The sequence below is a fragment of the Myxine glutinosa genome, chromosome 3 (genome assembly GCF_964187855.1).
Source record: "Myxine glutinosa chromosome 3, kmMyxGlut1.1, whole genome shotgun sequence".
NCBI classification, from domain to species: domain Eukaryota; kingdom Metazoa; phylum Chordata; class Myxini; order Myxiniformes; family Myxinidae; genus Myxine; species Myxine glutinosa.
Window position 1 is genome coordinate 218,955,246 of NC_136263.1, and position 19,075 is coordinate 218,974,320.

At 43.3% G+C, this 19,075-nt stretch overlaps 1 protein-coding gene across 1 annotated transcript in view; it reads left to right on the plus strand.

The window, feature by feature from the left end:
• Positions 1–19,075, plus strand: part of LOC137422866 (uncharacterized) — a 288,315-nt gene that overhangs the window by 217,478 nt on the left and 51,762 nt on the right. Inside the window, exons 13-17 of the mRNA XM_078774985.1 lie at positions 2,111–2,303; positions 3,468–3,613; positions 3,805–3,918; positions 6,903–7,022; positions 14,226–14,378. Of these exons, the coding sequence (XP_078631111.1) occupies positions 2,111–2,303; positions 3,468–3,613; positions 3,805–3,918; positions 6,903–7,022; positions 14,226–14,378 (726 nt within the window). The remainder of the gene's footprint in view (positions 1–2,110; positions 2,304–3,467; positions 3,614–3,804; positions 3,919–6,902; positions 7,023–14,225; positions 14,379–19,075) is intronic.

Sequence of the window (19,075 nt, forward strand, 5' to 3'; positions counted from 1 at the left end):
AATCGAGGAGGAGACTGATCAGAGAGGCCACAGGAGGCCAGACTGGTCAAACAAGTGGAACATGTCTTTCAATCCTGACAAATCTCACACTCTTACTATGTCTCTCTGAAAAGACCGACTGGACAACCCTCCCATCTACTTTCTCAACAATCCTCTCCAAGAAGTTCTGTCGCTCAAGCTTTTGGGTCTCACTATCTGCCATGATCTTTCCTGGGAAAACCACATTTCCAAGCTGGCCTGCAAAGCCAGTCGCCGACTGGGCATCCTCCGTCGTGCGAAGTCCTTCCTTGGCACACCTGAGCTCCTCACCACATACAAGGCTTTCATCCGCAGCTCAATGGAGTACTGCTCTCCCCTCTGGGCTGGTGCTCCTGCCTCACACCTAGCTCGGCTTCACGCTGTTGAAACCAAAGCTTTCAGAATCATTGGAATCACCTGTGATGACGCTATCTCCGAGGGCCTTTCACTCACTCACCGCAGGCAGGTTGGTGGTCTTTCCGTCTTCTTCCAACTCCTCTCTGGTCTAGCCCCCCCCCCCCCCCAGCTCTCTCTGGCCTCTGTCCCCCAAATATTCCTACAGTTCGCACAAGATCTGCCAGCAACCCTCTTATGGTTAAACTGCCAAAATCAAGACTCTCTGCTCACCTTCACTCCTTCATTCCTCTTTTCTCCCGCCTCTGGAACAAACTCCCCCACTCCCTCCTAAATCCCACTCCTCCCTCCAGGTCTTTAAAACAGCTGTTCACCACCATCTCTTGTCTTCCCCCATACAAAACCTTGATCTTTTCTACCCCCGCTAATTCACCCCAGATCCACTTTTTTTTAAATTCCAACTTCTTTCCTGGAAGTCCGAGCAGTGTCCATATGTTTTTTGCCTCTCCCACCTCTCCCTCCCCTTCCCACGCCTCCTTCCCCCAAGCCCTCTCCCTCCCACAGATCTCCCGATGTTCCCGTTCTCAAATGTTGCAAAGTAAAGGGGCTTTTTTTTTTGTTGTTATACAAGATCGAGGCTCGTGTCGGAGCTAAATATTTATAAAACTCAAGACATTTCAGCTTTCCATTTTTAATTATTTTGTAAACAATTTCTAAAAAAAAAAAAATTCCCCTTGGACATTATTAGGTATTATGTGAAGATCAGTGACAAACAAATCTCAATGGAATCCATTTTAATTCAGGCCGTAACACAAGAAAATGTGAAAAGGTCAAGGGGTGTGAATACTTTGTGAAGGCGCTGTATAGTATACATAATATATATTTATATACATATATTTACATATATTGAACTTTTCGGCCTCACAAAGGCAAGGCCGACCTCCCAAGCCAACCACAAGCCAGGCCAATGATCCGTCTTTTTGTCATTTCTTGAAATATCAGAACTGTACTCGGCCAACAAGGCCTTTGCGTATATATTGCTCATTTTAGTGATGCTCTTCCTTCTGGGTTGCATCCCACGATCACTCCGCCACCCCCTCTCTCTTCTTCTTCTTCACTCTCCTGGATTCTGTGAATTGTAAAACTCAACATTATTGCCGTGTCCTACGAGAAGGCACAAGGCCTGTTCCTTTCATTTTGCAGACAGGTCGGTGGCGTCTGTTTTCTTACTGGTGCCTTTCAAACAGTCGAGCTCCCTCCATTTGCTTCTCCATCCCTTTCTATATCCTCCAGGATCCATGCATTCTTCCAGTAACTTCCTCCTCGGTAAAGTTCCATAATCCAGGTTTCATGCACACCTGTGCTCTTTTGCTCTGTTTTCCTCCAATTTGAAGAGCATCCTTCCTTTGACTATCCAATCGCACTCTTCCATCCTGGACATGGAATCGCAGGTGTTCCGCTAACTCGATGTGGCAGGTGAACTCCATCCTACCTGAGATATTTTGTACCCTCATTAACGACCCCTCACTCCGTCTTACCTGCAGGTTACCGTGTTTCCTATCTTCATTTTCCTTTCCCGTTCGTTCATCCCCTTGCTTGTTGAATCCACATTGTGCCCCGTTGTCCGGAACGTTGTGTTACCTCTTTGTTCTCTGTTACCTGCTGTTCCATTTACAAATCTAGATTTTCATACAAAAAACAAGCAGCCCTCCGTGTTCTCTCTCCATTGACCGTGCAGGCCCCACGTGTGATGAAGATATCGACGAATGCCACTCGTCTCCCTGCCATCATGGTGGCACCTGCGTGGACCTCGTCGGAGGGTTTCGCTGCGAGTGTCCGGATGGATTCGCCGCACCGACTTGCCTTTCGCAGCTCGACGAGTGCATCTCTTCCCCATGCCAGCACGGTCTCTGCCACGACGACCTCAATGGGTGAGTGCAACTGATGGTCCATCGAGGGTTACCCTGGCCAGAGATGATAAAAAGGACGAGTTGTAAGTTCGGAGTATTCGTGGGCAGAAAGGGTTAGGCTCGGGGTCACCAGGGGTCAAGGTCACCAGGGGTGGTGTAAGAGATTCATGTTGTTGAAATCCAATGTTAGGGTCAGGGCTAAGGTCACCAGGGGTGGTGTAAGAGATTCATGTTGTTGAAATCCAATGCTTTGCTGAAGCAAATGTTTTCAAAAACGACCAAATCTTCAGACTTTCCATGAAGCTGTTGAGGAAATATTGCTTTCATTATGTACATTATGTGCTCCCACAATCCCATGATGCCACCACCTTGTTCACAATCCCATGATGCCACCACCTTGTTCACAATCCCATGATGCCACCACCTTGTTCACAATCCCATGATGCCACCACCTTGTTCACAATGCAATGATGCCACCACCTTGTTCACAATCCCATGATGCCACCACCTTGTTCACAATCCCATGATGCCACCACCTTGTTCACAATGCAATGATGCCACCACCTTGTTCACAATCCCATGATGCCACCACCTTGTTCACAATCCCATGATGCCACCACCTTGTTCACAATCCCATGATGCCACCACCTTGTTCACAATGCAATGATGCCACCACTTTGTTCACAATCCCATGATGCCACCACCTTGTTCACAATCCCATGATGCCACCACCTTGTTCACAATGCAATGATGCCACCACCTTGTTCACAATCCCATGATGCTACCACCTTGTTCACAATCCCATGATGCCACCACCTTGTTCACAATCCCATGATGCCACCACCCTGTTCACAATCTCATGATGCCACCACCTTGTTCACAATCCCATGATGCCACCACCTTGTTCACAATGCAATGATGCCACCACCTTGTTCACAATCCCATGATGCCACCACCTTGTTCACAATCCCATGATGCCACCACCTTGTTCACAATGCAATGATGCCACCACCTTGTTCACAATCCCATGATGCCACCACCTTGTTCACAATCCCATGATGCCACCACCTTGTTCACAATCCCATGATGCCACCACCTTGTTCACAATCCCATGATGCCACCACCTTGTTCACAATGCAATGATGCCACCACCTTGTTCCACTTTCTCCTTTCTCTATGAATCAGGTATCGGTGTGACTGCGATCCGGGATGGCAAGGCCACAATTGCGATGTCGACCTCGATGAGTGTGCCTCAAAGCCCTGCGCCAACGGTGCCTTTTGCTTGGATGGCATCAATGGCTTCACCTGCTCCTGCACTCCTGGCTTTACCGGTACCTGGTATATCACAGTTAATGTAATCGATACTTAAACTGTTATACTCGAGCTGTCATCCAAATAAATGCTTTAGCAACTTTCAGTTGAGTTTGTTGTTGTTGAAACGCTTCCGATCCTCTGGCACGAGTTTCAAGTCGGTTACATTGATGGCCTGGCTTCCATCACCGGTGTGTGTGTTCCATCGCAGGTACTTACTGTCAGGTGAACATCAACGAGTGCCGATCGAACCCGTGCCTCAATAGGGGCGTATGCATCGATGGCGTGGGTTCTTTCACCTGTCAATGTGCCTCACCTTTCACCGGTGGGTCTTTAACCAAGACGTTCATATTGTGAGCTGGAGCTTTTGGAAGAATACTCACAGTAAATTACCTTTTCTATGGGCCTACAACTCCACAGCATAAGTAGAGTATATTTAACTTTCACGCACTTTCTGCAATGACCATTTGCTATCGTCACCGTTTTGCTGTCATTTTATGTATTTTGTTGCATATTTATGCTTTTTACTTGCTATGTATTTACATTAATTTATTTTTCATCATCGACTACCAAGAGTACCCGGCGTTGCCCGGCCGGTGCTGCTCTAATCCTGTTGGCATTTTGAGGAAATAAATTTCATTTTATTTTTTTGTTTTTTTGTGGGGCCTAAAACACTCTCAGCACCCACTAAGGAATGGGGTCGGCGATCATTTCATATTACCTTTCACAGAGCTGCAAACACAGGTCCTATAGAGGTATACTTAGACACTATAGAGGTATACTATAAAGTTAACAGGCACTATAGGGTTACACTATAGAGTTATACTTGGCCCTATAGAGAAAGGCTTGGGCACATAAAAAAAATCTCCTGAAAAATTAAACTTTGTAAAAATATTTTTGTCTAAAACACTCTCAGCACTCTGTGATGAACCTCCGAAAGTTTGACGAAGATCCATTTGACCATCTTTGAGAAAAATGGCAACAGAGACAGACAGACACACACAGACAGACACAGAAAGACAGACAGACACACAGACAGACAAAGAGAGACAGACAGACAAAGAGAGACAGACACACACACACACACAGACACAGAGACAGACAGACACACAGACAGACACAGAGATACAGACAGACACAGACACAGACAGATGGACACACACACAGACAGACAGACACACACAGAACACACAGAAAGACACACACAGAACACACACAGACAGAGAGACACACACAATCAGACAGACGGACACACAGACAGATGGACACACATACAGACACACAGACAGACAGACACAGACATATAGACATACACACACAGACAGACAGATGGGCACACAGACACACACACAGACAGACAGACAGACAGACAGACACACATAGACAGATGGACAAACACACAGACAGATGGACACACACACACAGACAAACACACACAGACAGACAGATGCACACAGACAGACAGACACACAGACTAGTTAGGCAGCTTATCAATTTTTGGGGGAACGACTTTACAAAAGTACCATTTTTATTTTAGCGGTTCATTGGACCGTACAACAACAACAACAACAACATGCATTTTAAAGGCCATTTTCCCTACTAGAGCGGGGGTTAGCCCGTTCATTGGACCATATGCAATAGAATTAGGACCGGAGGCAAGACATATACAGTGTTTGACTTTTGCGCAAATACGACTCGCACAGCATGATATCGAGCAATACATTCGTGCAAATAAATCATCAGCTATTGGAGTTAGACTAAAATCGTAAATACACAAATTGCTGGACAAATTACCTTGAACAACATGTCTGTTCTAAAGCTATATTGTCATTACATCCTTGTAGTTGCGTACATGTTAGATATATGAGAGGTGCGCGAGTCACAAGTATAACGCATTTGTATAAACACTCGGTATTATATTACTAATTATTATTTACATGGAAGCGTAAGATTTGTTATGCAGGCATGCGTAACTTTTACAAATAACACTGCACGTGATGAAATAAAAGTTAGCCCTCCTTGTTGAAAATATATACATCATTGGTTTTTGTCATTGAACATTCGAGATTGGTCATGAAAGGAACGAGTCACTTTTCACATTTACAACGACATAGTTCTGTGCAGCTCGAGCCTGCCTTCTTGCACGAACACCTGGCAGTGCAGCCAGTGGTAGCCTTGCAGTTGCGTTTCACCAGTTCGGCACATGCATTGGATGCCACATTGTGCCACAATATACATCCATGCATTGGATGTATATTTCTTGCCTCCGGTCCTAAAGCTATTGTATATGGTCTAATGGACCACCAAAATAAAAATGGCGCTTTTGTCAAGCCGTTCCCCATTTTCGATAAATATGCTGCTGAGCTGCCTGACTAGACACACAAAGGACTCTCTTATAGCAAAGATTGGCACTTTCGGAGTCTGACAGGATGGTACAGGTAGTGTACCTGCACTTACCCGTGACCTGTTTAATCCGAGTTTGATTCGCGACCGAACTATAAACTGTCGGACTGCTGTTTGGCAGCCAGAGTCGTGCACCGTCCGTCGGGTGGACCTGAAGCCGGTCGTCCCGTTTGCTGGCATTCGTTAGTGGACGTTAAAGATCCCACGGTGTTTTTCACAAAGAGCATGGTACTTATCACCGGCATCCTGAAATACCAACTTCCTGTTCAAATGAAATCCACCACTTTGAGGATGCCCGGCTGATGCCCTCACCGCTAGGTCACCACCATATCCGTAACCATGTCGAACATGTTTTCATGTAATTTATTTTGGTTATGCATCATAACGTAAATCCCTGGTATTGGGCTAGCGGCTAGGGTGCCGGCTTAGGATCCTAGGATCCTGGGTTCGAATCCCGGTCGATCGCCGAATTAACGCCAGGGGGGTTGACTCAGCCTGTCATCCTTCCGAGGTCGGCTAATTGAGTACCAGTTCACTGGTAATTCCCTGTTTGTCGTTAAAGGCGGCAAAAAGGGTTGGCGTCAGGAAGGGCATCCGGCCGTAAAACATTGCTTCAAAAAGGGGACCAAAAAAACAACAACAACCACGGTTCCCGAAAAAGGCCAACCCCCGCTTGTGGGAAAAATGGCCTCTAAAGGTGTTTTTTTTTTTTTTTTTAATGCATCATGTATCTTGCACCTTTATGTGACGTCATTGATGCTCATTTAACTTTTCCTCTCTGTGCCATTAATTTGTATTTTTATACACGTCACACGCACTTGATTAAATTTGTAACATTTGTTGTCTTGCTCTCCCACGAATCTTGGTTTTGTATTAAAGTATAAATGTTTTTCTCCCCGCAATCAGGACAGCGATGCGAGAGACGTCTTACACCTTGTGCTTCGATGCCATGCCGGAACGGAGGACGTTGTCGAGAAAATTATTCACCTTCTGCCTTCAAGTGCTTCTGCCCCAAGAGCTGGACAGGTTGTGACCACATATCACAACTGGACTTAGTGTGAAAAGAGTATCATCATGATCTTTGGCACGGTCAAGACCTGTTTTAGATGCATCATGATCATTGGCATGGTCAAAGCATGTTTTAGGTGCATCATGATCATTGGCACGGTCAAGACCTGTTTTAGGTGCATCATGATAATTGGCATGGTCAAGGCATGTTTTAGGTGCATCATGATCATTGGCATGGTCAAGACCTGTTTTAAGTGCATCATGATCATTGGCATGGTCAAAGCATGTTTTAGGTGCATCATGATCATTGGCACGGCCAAGACCTGTTTTAGATGCATCATGATCATTGGCATGGTCAAAGCATGTTTTAGGTGCATCATGATCATTGGCACAGTCAAGACCTGTTTTAAGTGCATCATGATCATTGGCATGGTCAAAGCATGTTTTAGGTGCATCATGATCATTGGCACGGCCAAGACCTGTTTTAGGTGCATCATGATCATTGGCATGGTCAAAGCATGTTTTAGGTGCATCATGATCATTGGCACAGTCAAGACCTGTTTTAAGTGCATCATGATCATTGGCATGGTCAAAGCATGTTTTAGGTGCATCATGATCATTGGCACGGCCAAGACCTGTTTTAGGTGCATCATGATCATTGGCATGGTCAAAGCATGTTTTAGGTGCATCATGATCATTGGCACAGTCAAGACCTGTTTTAGGTGCATCATCGTCATTGGCATGGTAAAGACCTGTTTTAGGTGCATCATGATCATTGGCATGGTCAAGACCTGTTTTAGGTGCATCATGATCATTGGCATGGTCAAGGCATGTTTTAGGTGCATCATGATCAGTGGCACGGTCAAGGCATGTTTTAGGTGCATCATGATCATTGGCATGGTCAAGACCTGTTTTAGGTGCATCATGATCATTGGCATGGTCAAAGCATGTTTTAAGTGCATCATGATCATTGGCACGGTCAAGACCTGTTTTAGGTGCATCATGATCATTGGCATGGTCAAAGCATGTTTTAGGTGCATCATGATCATTGGCATGGTCAAGACCTGTTTTAGGTGCATCATGATCATTGGCATGGTCAAGGCATGTTTTAGGTGCATCATGATCATTGGCACAGTCAAGACCTGTTTTAGGAGCATCATGATCATTGGCATGGTCAAGACCTGTTTTAGGTGCATCATGATCATTGGCATGGTCAAGACCTGTTTTAGGTGCATCATGATCATTGGCATGGTCAAAGCATGTTTTAGGTGCATCATGATCATTGGCATGGTCAAGTCATGTTTTAGGTGCATCATGATCATTGGCACGGTCAAGACCTGTTTTAGGTGCATCATGATCATTGGCATGGTCAAAGCATGTTTTAGGTGCATCATGATCATTGGCATGGTCAAAGCATGTTTTAGGTGCATCATGAGCATTGGCATGGTCAAAGCATGTTTTAGGTGCATCATGATCATTGGCATGGTCAAAGCATGCTTTAGTTTCATCGTGATCATTGGCATGGTCAAGGCATGTTTTAGGTGCATCATGATCATTAGCATGGTCAAGGCATGTTTTAGGTGCTCATGATCGTTGACATGGTCAAGGCATGTTTTAGGTGCATCATGATCATTGGCACGGTCAAAGCATGTTTTCGGTGCATCATGATCATTGGCACGGTCAAGGCATGTTTTAGGTGCATCATGATCATTGGCATGGTCAAGGCATGTTTTAGGTGCATCGTGATCATTGGCATGGTCAAGGCATGTTTTAGGTGCATCATGATCATTGGCATGGTCAAACCATGTTTTAGGTGCATTATGATCATTGGCATGGTCAAGGCATGTTTTAGGTGCATCATGATCATTGGCATGGTCAAAGCATGTTTTAGGTGCATCATGATCATTGGCATGGTCAAGGCATGCTTTCTGTGCATCATGATCATTGGCACGGCCAAGACCTGTTTTAGGTGCATCATGATCATTGGCATGGTCAAAGCACGTTTTAGGTGCATCATCATCATTGGCACGGTCAAGGCATGTTTTAGGTGCATCATCATCATTGGCATGGTCAAGACCTGTTTTAGGTGCATCATGATCATTGGCATGGTCAAGACCTGTTTTAGGTGCATCATGATCATTGGCATGGTCAAAGCATGTTTTAGGTGCATCATGATCATTGACATGGTCAAGGCATGTTTTAGGTGCATCATGATCATTGGCATGGTCAAAGCATGTTTTAGGTGCATCATGATCATTGGCATGGTCAAGACCTGTTTTAGGTGCATCATGATCATTGGCATGGTCAAAGCATGTTTTAAGTGCATCATGATGATTGGCACGGTCAAGACCTGTTTTAGGTGCATCATGATCATTGGCATGGTCAAGACCTGTTTTAGGTGCATCATGATCATTGGCATGGTCAAGGCATGCTTTAGGTGCATCATGATCATTGGCACAGTCAAGACCTGTTTTAGGTGCATCATGATCATTGGCTTGGTCAAGACCTGTTTTAGGTGCATCATGATCATTGGTATGGTCAAGACCTGTTTTAGGTGCATCATGATCATTGGCATGGTCAAAGCATGTTTTAGGTGCATCATGATCATTGGCACGGTCAAGTCATGTTATCGGTGCATCATGATCATTGGCACGGTCAAGACCTGTTTTAGATGCATCATGATCATTGGCATGGTCAAAGCATGTTTTAGGTGCATCATGATCATTGGCATGGTCAAAGCATGTATTAGGTGCATCATGATCATTGGCATGGTCAAAGCATGTTTTAGGTGCATCATGATCATTGGCTTGGTCAAAGCATGTTTTAGTTTCATCATGATCATTGGCATGGTCAAAGCATGTTTTAGGTGCATCATGATCATTGGCATGGTCAAAGCATGTTTTAGGTGCATCATGATCATTGGCACGGTCAAGGCATGTTTGAGGTGCATCATGATCATTGGCACCGTCAAAGCATGTTTTAGGTGCATCATGATCATTGGCACGGTCAAGGCATGTTTTAGGTGCATCGTGATCATTGGCATGGTCAAGGCATGTTTTAGGTGCATCATGATCATTGGCATGGTCAAGGCATGTTTTAGGTGCATCATGATCATTATCATGGTCAAGGCATGTTTTAGGTGCTCATGATCGTTGACATGGTCAAGGCATGTTTTAGGTGCATCATGATCATTGGCACGGTCAAAGCATGTTTTCGGTGCATCATGATCATTGGCACGGTCAAGGCATGTTTTAGGTGCATCATGATCATTGGCACGGTCAAGGCATGTTTTAGGTGCATCATGATCATTGGCATGGTCAAGGCATGTTTTAGTTGCATCATGATCATTGGCATGGTCAAGGCATGTTTGAGGTGCATCATGATCATTGGCATGGTCAAAGCATGTTTTAGGTGCATTATGATCATTGGCATGGTCAAGGCATGTTTTAGGTGCATCATGATCATTGGCATGGTCAAAGCATGTTTTAGGTGCATCATGATCATTGGCATGGTCAAGGCATGTTTTCGGTGCATCATGATCATTGGCACGGTCAAGGCATGTTTTATGTGCATCATGATCATTGGCATGGTCAAGGCATGTTTTATGTGCATCATGATCATTGGCATGGTCAAGGCATGTTTTAGGTGCATCATGATCATTGGCATGGTCAAGGCATGTTTTCGGTGCATCATGATCATTGGCACGGTCAAGGCATGTTTTAGGTGCATCATGATCGTAGACATGGTCAAAGCATGTTTTCGGTGCATCATGATCATTGGCACGGTCAAAGCATGTTTTAGGTGCATCATGATCATTGGCATGGTCAAGGCATGTTTTCGGTGCATCATGATCATTGGCACGGTCAAAGCATGTTTTAGTTGCATCATGATCATTGGCACGGTCAAGGCATGTTTTAGGTGCATCATGATCATTGGCACGGTCAAGGCATGTTTTAGGTGCATCATGATCATTGGCATGGTCAAGGTATGTTTTAGGTGCATCATGATCATTGGCATGGTCAAAGCATGTTTTAGTTGCATCATGATCATTGGCACGGTCAAGACCTGTTTTAGGTGCATCATCGTCATTGGCATGGTAAAGACCTGTTTTAGGTGCATCATGATCATTGGCATGGTCAAAGCATGTTTTAGGTGCATCATGATCAGTGGCACGGTCAAGGCATGTTTTAGGTGCATCATGATCATTGGCATGGTCAAAGCATGTTTTAAGTGCATCATGATCATTGGCATGGTCAAAGCATGTTTTAGGTGCATCATGATCATTGGCATGGCCAAGACCTGTTTTAGGTGCATCATGATCATTGGCATGGTCAAAGCATGTTTTAGGTGCATCATGATCATTGGCATGGTCAAGGCATGTTTTAGGTGCATCATGATCATTGGCACAGTCAAGACCTGTTTTAGGTGCATCATGATCATTGGCATGGTCAAGACCTGTTTTAGGTGCATCATGATCATTGGCATGGTCAAGGCATGCTTTAGGTGCATCATGATCATTGGCACAGTCAAGACCTGTTTTAGGTGCATCATGATCATTGGCTTGGTCAAGACCTGTTTTAGGTGCATCATGATCATTGGTATGGTCAAGACCTGTTTTAGGTGCATCATGATCATTGGCATGGTCAAAGCATGTTTTAGGTGCATCATGATCATTGGCACGGTCAAGTCATGTTATCGGTGCATCATGATCATTGGCACGGTCAAGACCTGTTTTAGATGCATCATGATCATTGGCATGGTCAAAGCATGTTTTAGGTGTATCATGATCATTGGCATGGTCAAAGCATGTATTAGGTGCATCATGATCATTGGCATTGTCAAAGCATGTTTTAGGTGCATCATGATCATTGGCTTGGTCAAAGCATGTTTTAGTTTCATCATGATCATTGGCATGGTCAAAGCATGTTTTAGGTGCATCATGATCATTGGCATGGTCAAAGCATGTTTTAGGTGCATCATGATCATTGGCACGGTCAAGGCATGTTTGAGGTGCATCATGATCATTGGCACCGTCAAAGCATGTTTTAGGTGCATCATGATCATTGGCATGGTCAAGGCATGTTTTAGGTGCATCGTGATCATTGGCATGGTCAAGGCATGTTTTAGGTGCATCATGATCATTGGCATGGTCAAGGCATGTTTTAGGTGCATCATGATCATTATCACGGTCAAGGCATGTTTTAGGTGCTCATGATCGTTGACATGGTCAAGGCATGTTTTAGGTGCATCATGATCATTGGCACGGTCAAAGCATGTTTTCGGTGCATCATGATCATTGGCACGGTCAAGGCATGTTTTCGGTGCATCATGATCATTGGCACGGTCAAGGCATGTTTTAGGTGCATCGTGATCATTGGCATGGTCAAGGCATGTTTTAGTTGCATCATGATCATTGGCATGGTCAAGGCATGTTTTAGGTGCATCATGATCATTGGCATGGTCAAAGCATGTTTTAGGTGCATTATGATCATTGGCATGGTCAAGGCATGTTTTAGGTGCATCATGATCATTGGCATGGTCAAAGCATGTTTTAGGTGCATCATGATCATTGGCATGGTCAAGGCATGTTTTCGGTGCATCATGATCATTGGCACGGTCAAGGCATGTTTTATGTGCATCATGATCATTGGCATGGTCAAGGCATGTTTTATGTGCATCATGATCATTGGCATGGTCAAGGCATGTTTTAGGTGCATCATGATCATTGGCATGGTCAAGGCATGTTTTCGGTGCATCATGATCATTGGCACGGTCAAGGCATGTTTTAGGTGCATCATGATCGTAGACATGGTCAAGGCATGTTTTCGGTGCATCATGATCATTGGCACGGTCAAAGCATGTTTTAGGTGCATCATGATCATTGGCATGGTCAAGGCATGTTTTCGGTGCATCATGATCATTGGCATGGTCAAAGCATGTTTTAGTTGCATCATGATCATTGGCACGGTCAAGGCATGTTTTAGGTGCATCATGATCATTGGCACGGTCAAGGCATGTTTTAGGTGCATCATGATCATTGGCATGGTCAAGGTATGTTTTAGGTGCATCATGATCATTGGCATGGTCAAAGCATGTTTTAGTTGCATCATGATCATTGGCACGGTCAAGACCTGTTTTAGGTGCATCATCGTCATTGGCATGGTAAAGACCTGTTTTAGGTGCATCATGATCATTGGCATGGTCAAGACCTGTTTTAGGTGCATCATGATCATTGGCATGGTCAAAGCATGTTTTAGGTGCATCATGATCAGTGGCACGGTCAAGGCATGTTTTAGGTGCATCATGATCATTGGCATGGCCAAGACCTGTTTTAGGTGCATCATGATCATTGGCATGGTCAAAGCATGTTTTAGGTGCATCATGATCATTGGCATGGTCAAGGCATGTTTTAGGTGCATCATGATCATTGGCACAGTCAAGACCTGTTTTAGGAGCATCATGATCATTGGCATGGTCAAGACCTGTTTTAGGTGCATCATGATCATTGGCATGGTCAAGACCTGTTTTAGGTGCATCATGATCATTGGCATGGTCAAAGCATGTTTTAGGTGCATCATGATCATTGGCATGGTCAAGTCATGTTTTAGGTGCATCATGATCATTGGCACGGTCAAGACCTGTTTTAGGTGCATCATGATCATTGGCACGGTCAAAGCATGTTTTAGGTGCATCATGATCATTGGCATGGTCAAAGCATGTTTTAGGTGCATCATGATCATTGGCATGGTCAAAGCATGTTTTAGGTGCATCATGATCATTGGCATGGTCAAAGCATGCTTTAGTTTCATCATGATCATTGGCATGGTCAAGGCATGTTTTAGGTGCATCATGATTATTGGCATGGTCAAGGCATGTTTTAGGTGCATCATGATCATTGGCACGGTCAAGGCATGTTTTAGGTGCATCATGATCATTGGCACGGTCAAAGCATGTTTTAGTTGCATCATGATCATTGGCACGGTCAATGCATGTTTTAGGTGCATCATGATGATTGGCATGGTTAAGGCATGTTTTCGGTGCATAATGATCATTGGCACGGTTAAGGCATGTTTTAGGTGCATCATGATGATTGGCACGGTCAAGGCATGTTTTATGTGTACAATAACTCTGAGATGAGCAGCATGCTGAGATATGACGGCACACATTAGGTGCACATTTCAAAACCTTCCATGTACACGTGCTGTGCGGTGTCCGATGCAGGTCAAACCTGTGAGACCAAGGTGAACGAGTGCTTGGTCGTCGGATGCCTGAACGGGGGCACTTGTTCGAACACGGCGTGGGGTTTCCATTGTGCGTGCGCCGACGGATACGCGGGAACCCACTGTGACACGGACGTTAATGAATGCCTTTCCGGTGAGGATTGTGGGGGAACCACGCGTTGCTCTCTGCACCTTGGCGTGTTCGGGTACACCTGGGTTCAAATTGCTTGCCAGCCATTCTGTGCCCATCATGTAGTTGCCCCTCTTTGCTCTGCATAGGTGTTTGCTGTTCCTGAATTGTACATTATGTTCATTGCCTTTTGATTGTCTGCTCAGCTCACCATCATTTAATTACAACATATAACCATCATTTAATTATAACATATAACCATCATTTAATTATGACATTTAACCATCATTTAATTATAACATATAACCATCATTTAATTATAACATATAAGCATCATTTAATTATAACATATAACCATCATTTAATTATGACATTTAACCATCATTTAATTATAACATATAACCATCATTTAATTATAACATATAACCATCATTTCATTATAACATATAACCATCATTTCATTATAACATATAACCATCATTTAATTATAACATATAACCATCATTTAATTATAACATATAACCATCATTTAACCATCATTTAATTATAACATATAACCATCATTTAATTATAACATATAACTATCATATAATTATAACATATAACCATCATTTAATAATAGCATATAACCATCATTTAATTATAACATATAACCATCATTTAATAATAGCATATAACCATCATTTAATTATAACATATAACCATCATTTAATTATAACATATACTCAGAGGCAAAAGTTAGTGTGACATGGAATTTTTTCATTGGTAATCTTGTGAATGAATTTTTGGATTTGAACCAGAGAAAGAGTTTGTTAAAATGGTCGAAGAAACGCAACCAAGCAGTTGTTGTTCGAATTGCATGAAATTTGCAAGAAGCATGACATATTCGAGAAAAATGGCCAGCAATGTTCACTTCAAAAGGCCAGACAACCAGACGCTTATCATTTCCACTCAATGCAGTCTTAAGAAGTGCAGAAGTCAGAAAAACACCTCTGTTCATCGTTCTGGAATAAGTTCGACATGCCACGCCTCGGGGAAAATGACAGATGGAGAGCTATAGGTATGCTTCAGTCTGGTACCTCGCAGCGTGATGTTGCTCGTCGGTTCAACGTCCATAGAAACACCATTTGGCACAGCTTCACCGAGCTGACGGTAGGACACGTGTCTACAGGTGCACAGGTGAACGTTACATCAGGCCATGTGTTCTGGAAGGGGATCGTTTTGGAGGTGGGGGCGTTATGATCTGGGGTGGGATAACAGTTGCAGCAAGAACGCCAATGATTGTGATTGAGGGGAACTTGAATGCTGTGAGGTACCGAGACGAGATTTTGCAAATGGCCGCTTTACCGTTTTTGCAACAGAACGGCCCTAGAGTGACGTTTCAACACGATAATGCCAGACCACACGTTGCTCGAGTTGTACAGCAGTATCTTAATCAGAACAATGTTAATGTGTTACCCTGGCCTGCAAGTTCCCTGATTTGTCACCCATTGAACACGTCTGGGATGAAATTCCAAATTTACGACGTCATCCGAATCCTCCAAAAACGCTGCAGGAACTCCACCAAATCCTTCCTCGGATATGGAATGATCTTCCCAAGGACTTTCATCGACGTTTAGTGGCCTCAATGAGGCGAAGGTGCCAGGCCTGCATCAATGCACAAGGTGGACACACTCGCTACTGACTGTGTGAACTTGCTTGTGAACCCCCTCTTGTGTTGTGGCTCATTTGCATATGCCAGGTGCACTGTTCTTATGGACTGTTGATCGTTACCATACCTTGAAACATTTGTCTTTCCATGTAATAACATTTCATTCGCGGCAGTAAAAGTTTAACACTGATTCTGTTTGTTGTTTGTGTGTCACAATAACTTTTGCCTTTGAGTATATAACCATCATTTAATTATAAAATATAACCATCATTTAATTATAACATATAACCATCATTTACTAATAACATATAACCATCATTTAATTATAACATATAACCATCATTTAATTATAACATATAACCATCATTTAATTATAACATATAACCATCATTTAATTGTGTCCATGTGTCCTGCCTAGAGTGGGCGTATTGTGCCCATTGTGGGCGGAGCCACGCCCGAAAAAGATGTCTTTTTAGGGGGTAATCGAGTTCAAGCTACATCTTCTCCGAGGGAGTTGGTGGAATCTGACAGGGGTTTCGGTATTTGGTTAGGCCAATGTCATGTGTCTAGCCCCACGGAGCTCGATTTTTCATTTTCGCCCCAAGGTCAAGGTCACAAGGTCACGCAATTTAGAAAAGTCGATTTTTGTTGGTTTTATTGCATTGTTTGCTTCCTGATAGGGTGAAATGTCGTACATGATCTTATATTATCACATACATAATGAAATACAAGCTTGCCAAAAAATTTCAGAATCCTCGACCTTTGACCTTTGAAGGTCACAAAGGTCAAATTTTCAAAGTTGTCGGAATCGAACCGAATTTTTGGTATTGTGTAGCTAACTAACCTGATAACTGATTATACATTATTTTCTATCTCATTCCAAGGTCAGTAACCTTCGTTTCGACATGTCAAGGTCACAAAGGTCAAATTTTCAAAGTTGTCGGAATCGAACCGAATTTTCTGTATTGTGTAGCTAACTAACCTCATAACTGACTCTACATTATTTTCTATCTCATTTCAAGGTCAGTAACCTTCGTTTTGACATTTTAAGGTCACAAAGGTCAAATTTTCAAAGTTGTCAGAATCAAACCGAATTTTCGTCATTGTGTAGTTAACTAACCTCATAACTGACTACATTAATTTATATCTCATTTCAAGGTCATTAACCTTCGTTTTGACATTTCAAGGTCACAAAGGTCAAATTTTCAAAGTTGTCGGAATCGAACCGAATTTTCGGTATTGTGTAGCTAACTAACCTGATAACTGATTATACATTATTTTCTATCTCATTTCAAGGTCAGAAACCTTCGTTTCAACATTTCAAGGTCACAAAGGTCAAATTTTCAAAGTTGTTGGAATCGAACCGAATTTTCGGTATTGTGTAGCTAACTAACCTCATAACTGACTCTACATTATTTTCTATCTCATTTCAAGGTCAGTAACCTTCGTTCTGACCTTTGAAGGTCACAAAGGTCAAATTTTCAAAGTTGTCGGAATCGAACCGAATTTTCTGTATTGTGTAGCTAACTAACCTCATAACTGACTCTACATTATTTTCTATCTCATTTCAAGGTCAGAAACCTTCGTTTCAACATTAAAAGGTCACAAAGGTCAAATTTTCAAAGTTGTCGGAATCGAACCGAATTTTCGGTATTGTGTAGCTAACTAACCTCATAACTGACTCTACATTATTTTCTATCTCATTTCAAGGTCAGTAACCTTCGTTTTGACCTTTGAAGGTGACAAAGGTCAAATTTTCAAAGTTGTCGGAATCAAACCGAATTTTCGGTATTGTGTAGCTAACTAACTTCAAAACTGACTCTACATTATTTTCTATCTCATTTCAAGGTCTAAAATAGAGCGCGGAATCTAAAATTACGTGAGACCGATTTGAAACCGAACCTGGAAAAAAGAGGGGGGGGGGGGGGGGAACACCTATATACCCTGGGTGTGCCTCAGGAATGAACTCTGCCCATCATTACTCGGACGAGAGACGCGTGCCCTAAAACGAGGCAAACACCCAACATTGTCCGATGTCCTAACGGTGGAAGGAAGAAGGTGTAGCGTTACATAACCGTAACCTTCGTTTTGACATTTCAAGGTCACAAAGGTCAAATTTTCAAAGTTGTCGGAATCGAAACGAATTTCCGGTATTGTGTAGCTAACTAGTCTCATAACAGATAATACATTCCTATTCATATATTGTCAATGTCGGTTTTGACCTTTGTCATTGAATACCGCTCGCTCGTGAACCATCGTCATCTCCTGACTTGTACACAAATTATTCTTTCATTTTGGGGCAACTTTATGACATGAAACCAATTTTATTTCAGTAATAATTGTTTTATATTTTTCTACGTACAGTAATATTCACTGTAGAAATGCAGCTCCTTGGGCACTCCTTTTTTTTTTCTTTTTTTTTTCTTCTTTTTTTTGTATACAAGATCGAGGCTCGTGAAACAGCGAACATTAATCACACAGAAATACAAACCGTCACATAAAACATATAACATCGGGAGCGGTAGACAAGATGGGGAGAGAGGAGGAAGGACACAAACACAACATTATTTTGAGAGCAGGGACCGAGAGACATGGAGACATCGAGAGATCTGTGAGAGGGAGAGGGCATTGGGGCGGGGGCATGGGAAGGGGGGGGGGTGGGAGAGGTATAAAACATATGGACACTGCCAGGACTTCCAGGAAAGAAGTTGGAATTTCAAACAAGGTGGATCTGGGGTGAATTAGCGGGGGTAGAAAAGATCAAGGTTTTGGATGGGGGAAGATAAGAGATGGTGGTGAACAGCCGTTTTAAAGACCTGGAGGGACGAGTGGGATTGAAGGGAGTGAGGGAGTTTGTTCCAGAGGCGGGAGAAAAGAGGAATGAAAGAGTGAAGGTGAGCAGAGAGCCGAGATTTCGGCAGTTTAACCATCAGAGGGTTGCTGGCAGATCTTGTGCGACCTGTAGGAATATTTGGGGGACAGAGCACAGAGAGAGCTGGGGGTGCAAGGCTGGAGAGGAGTCGGTAGAAGACAGAAAGACCACCTACCTGCCTGCGGTGAGTGAGTGAAA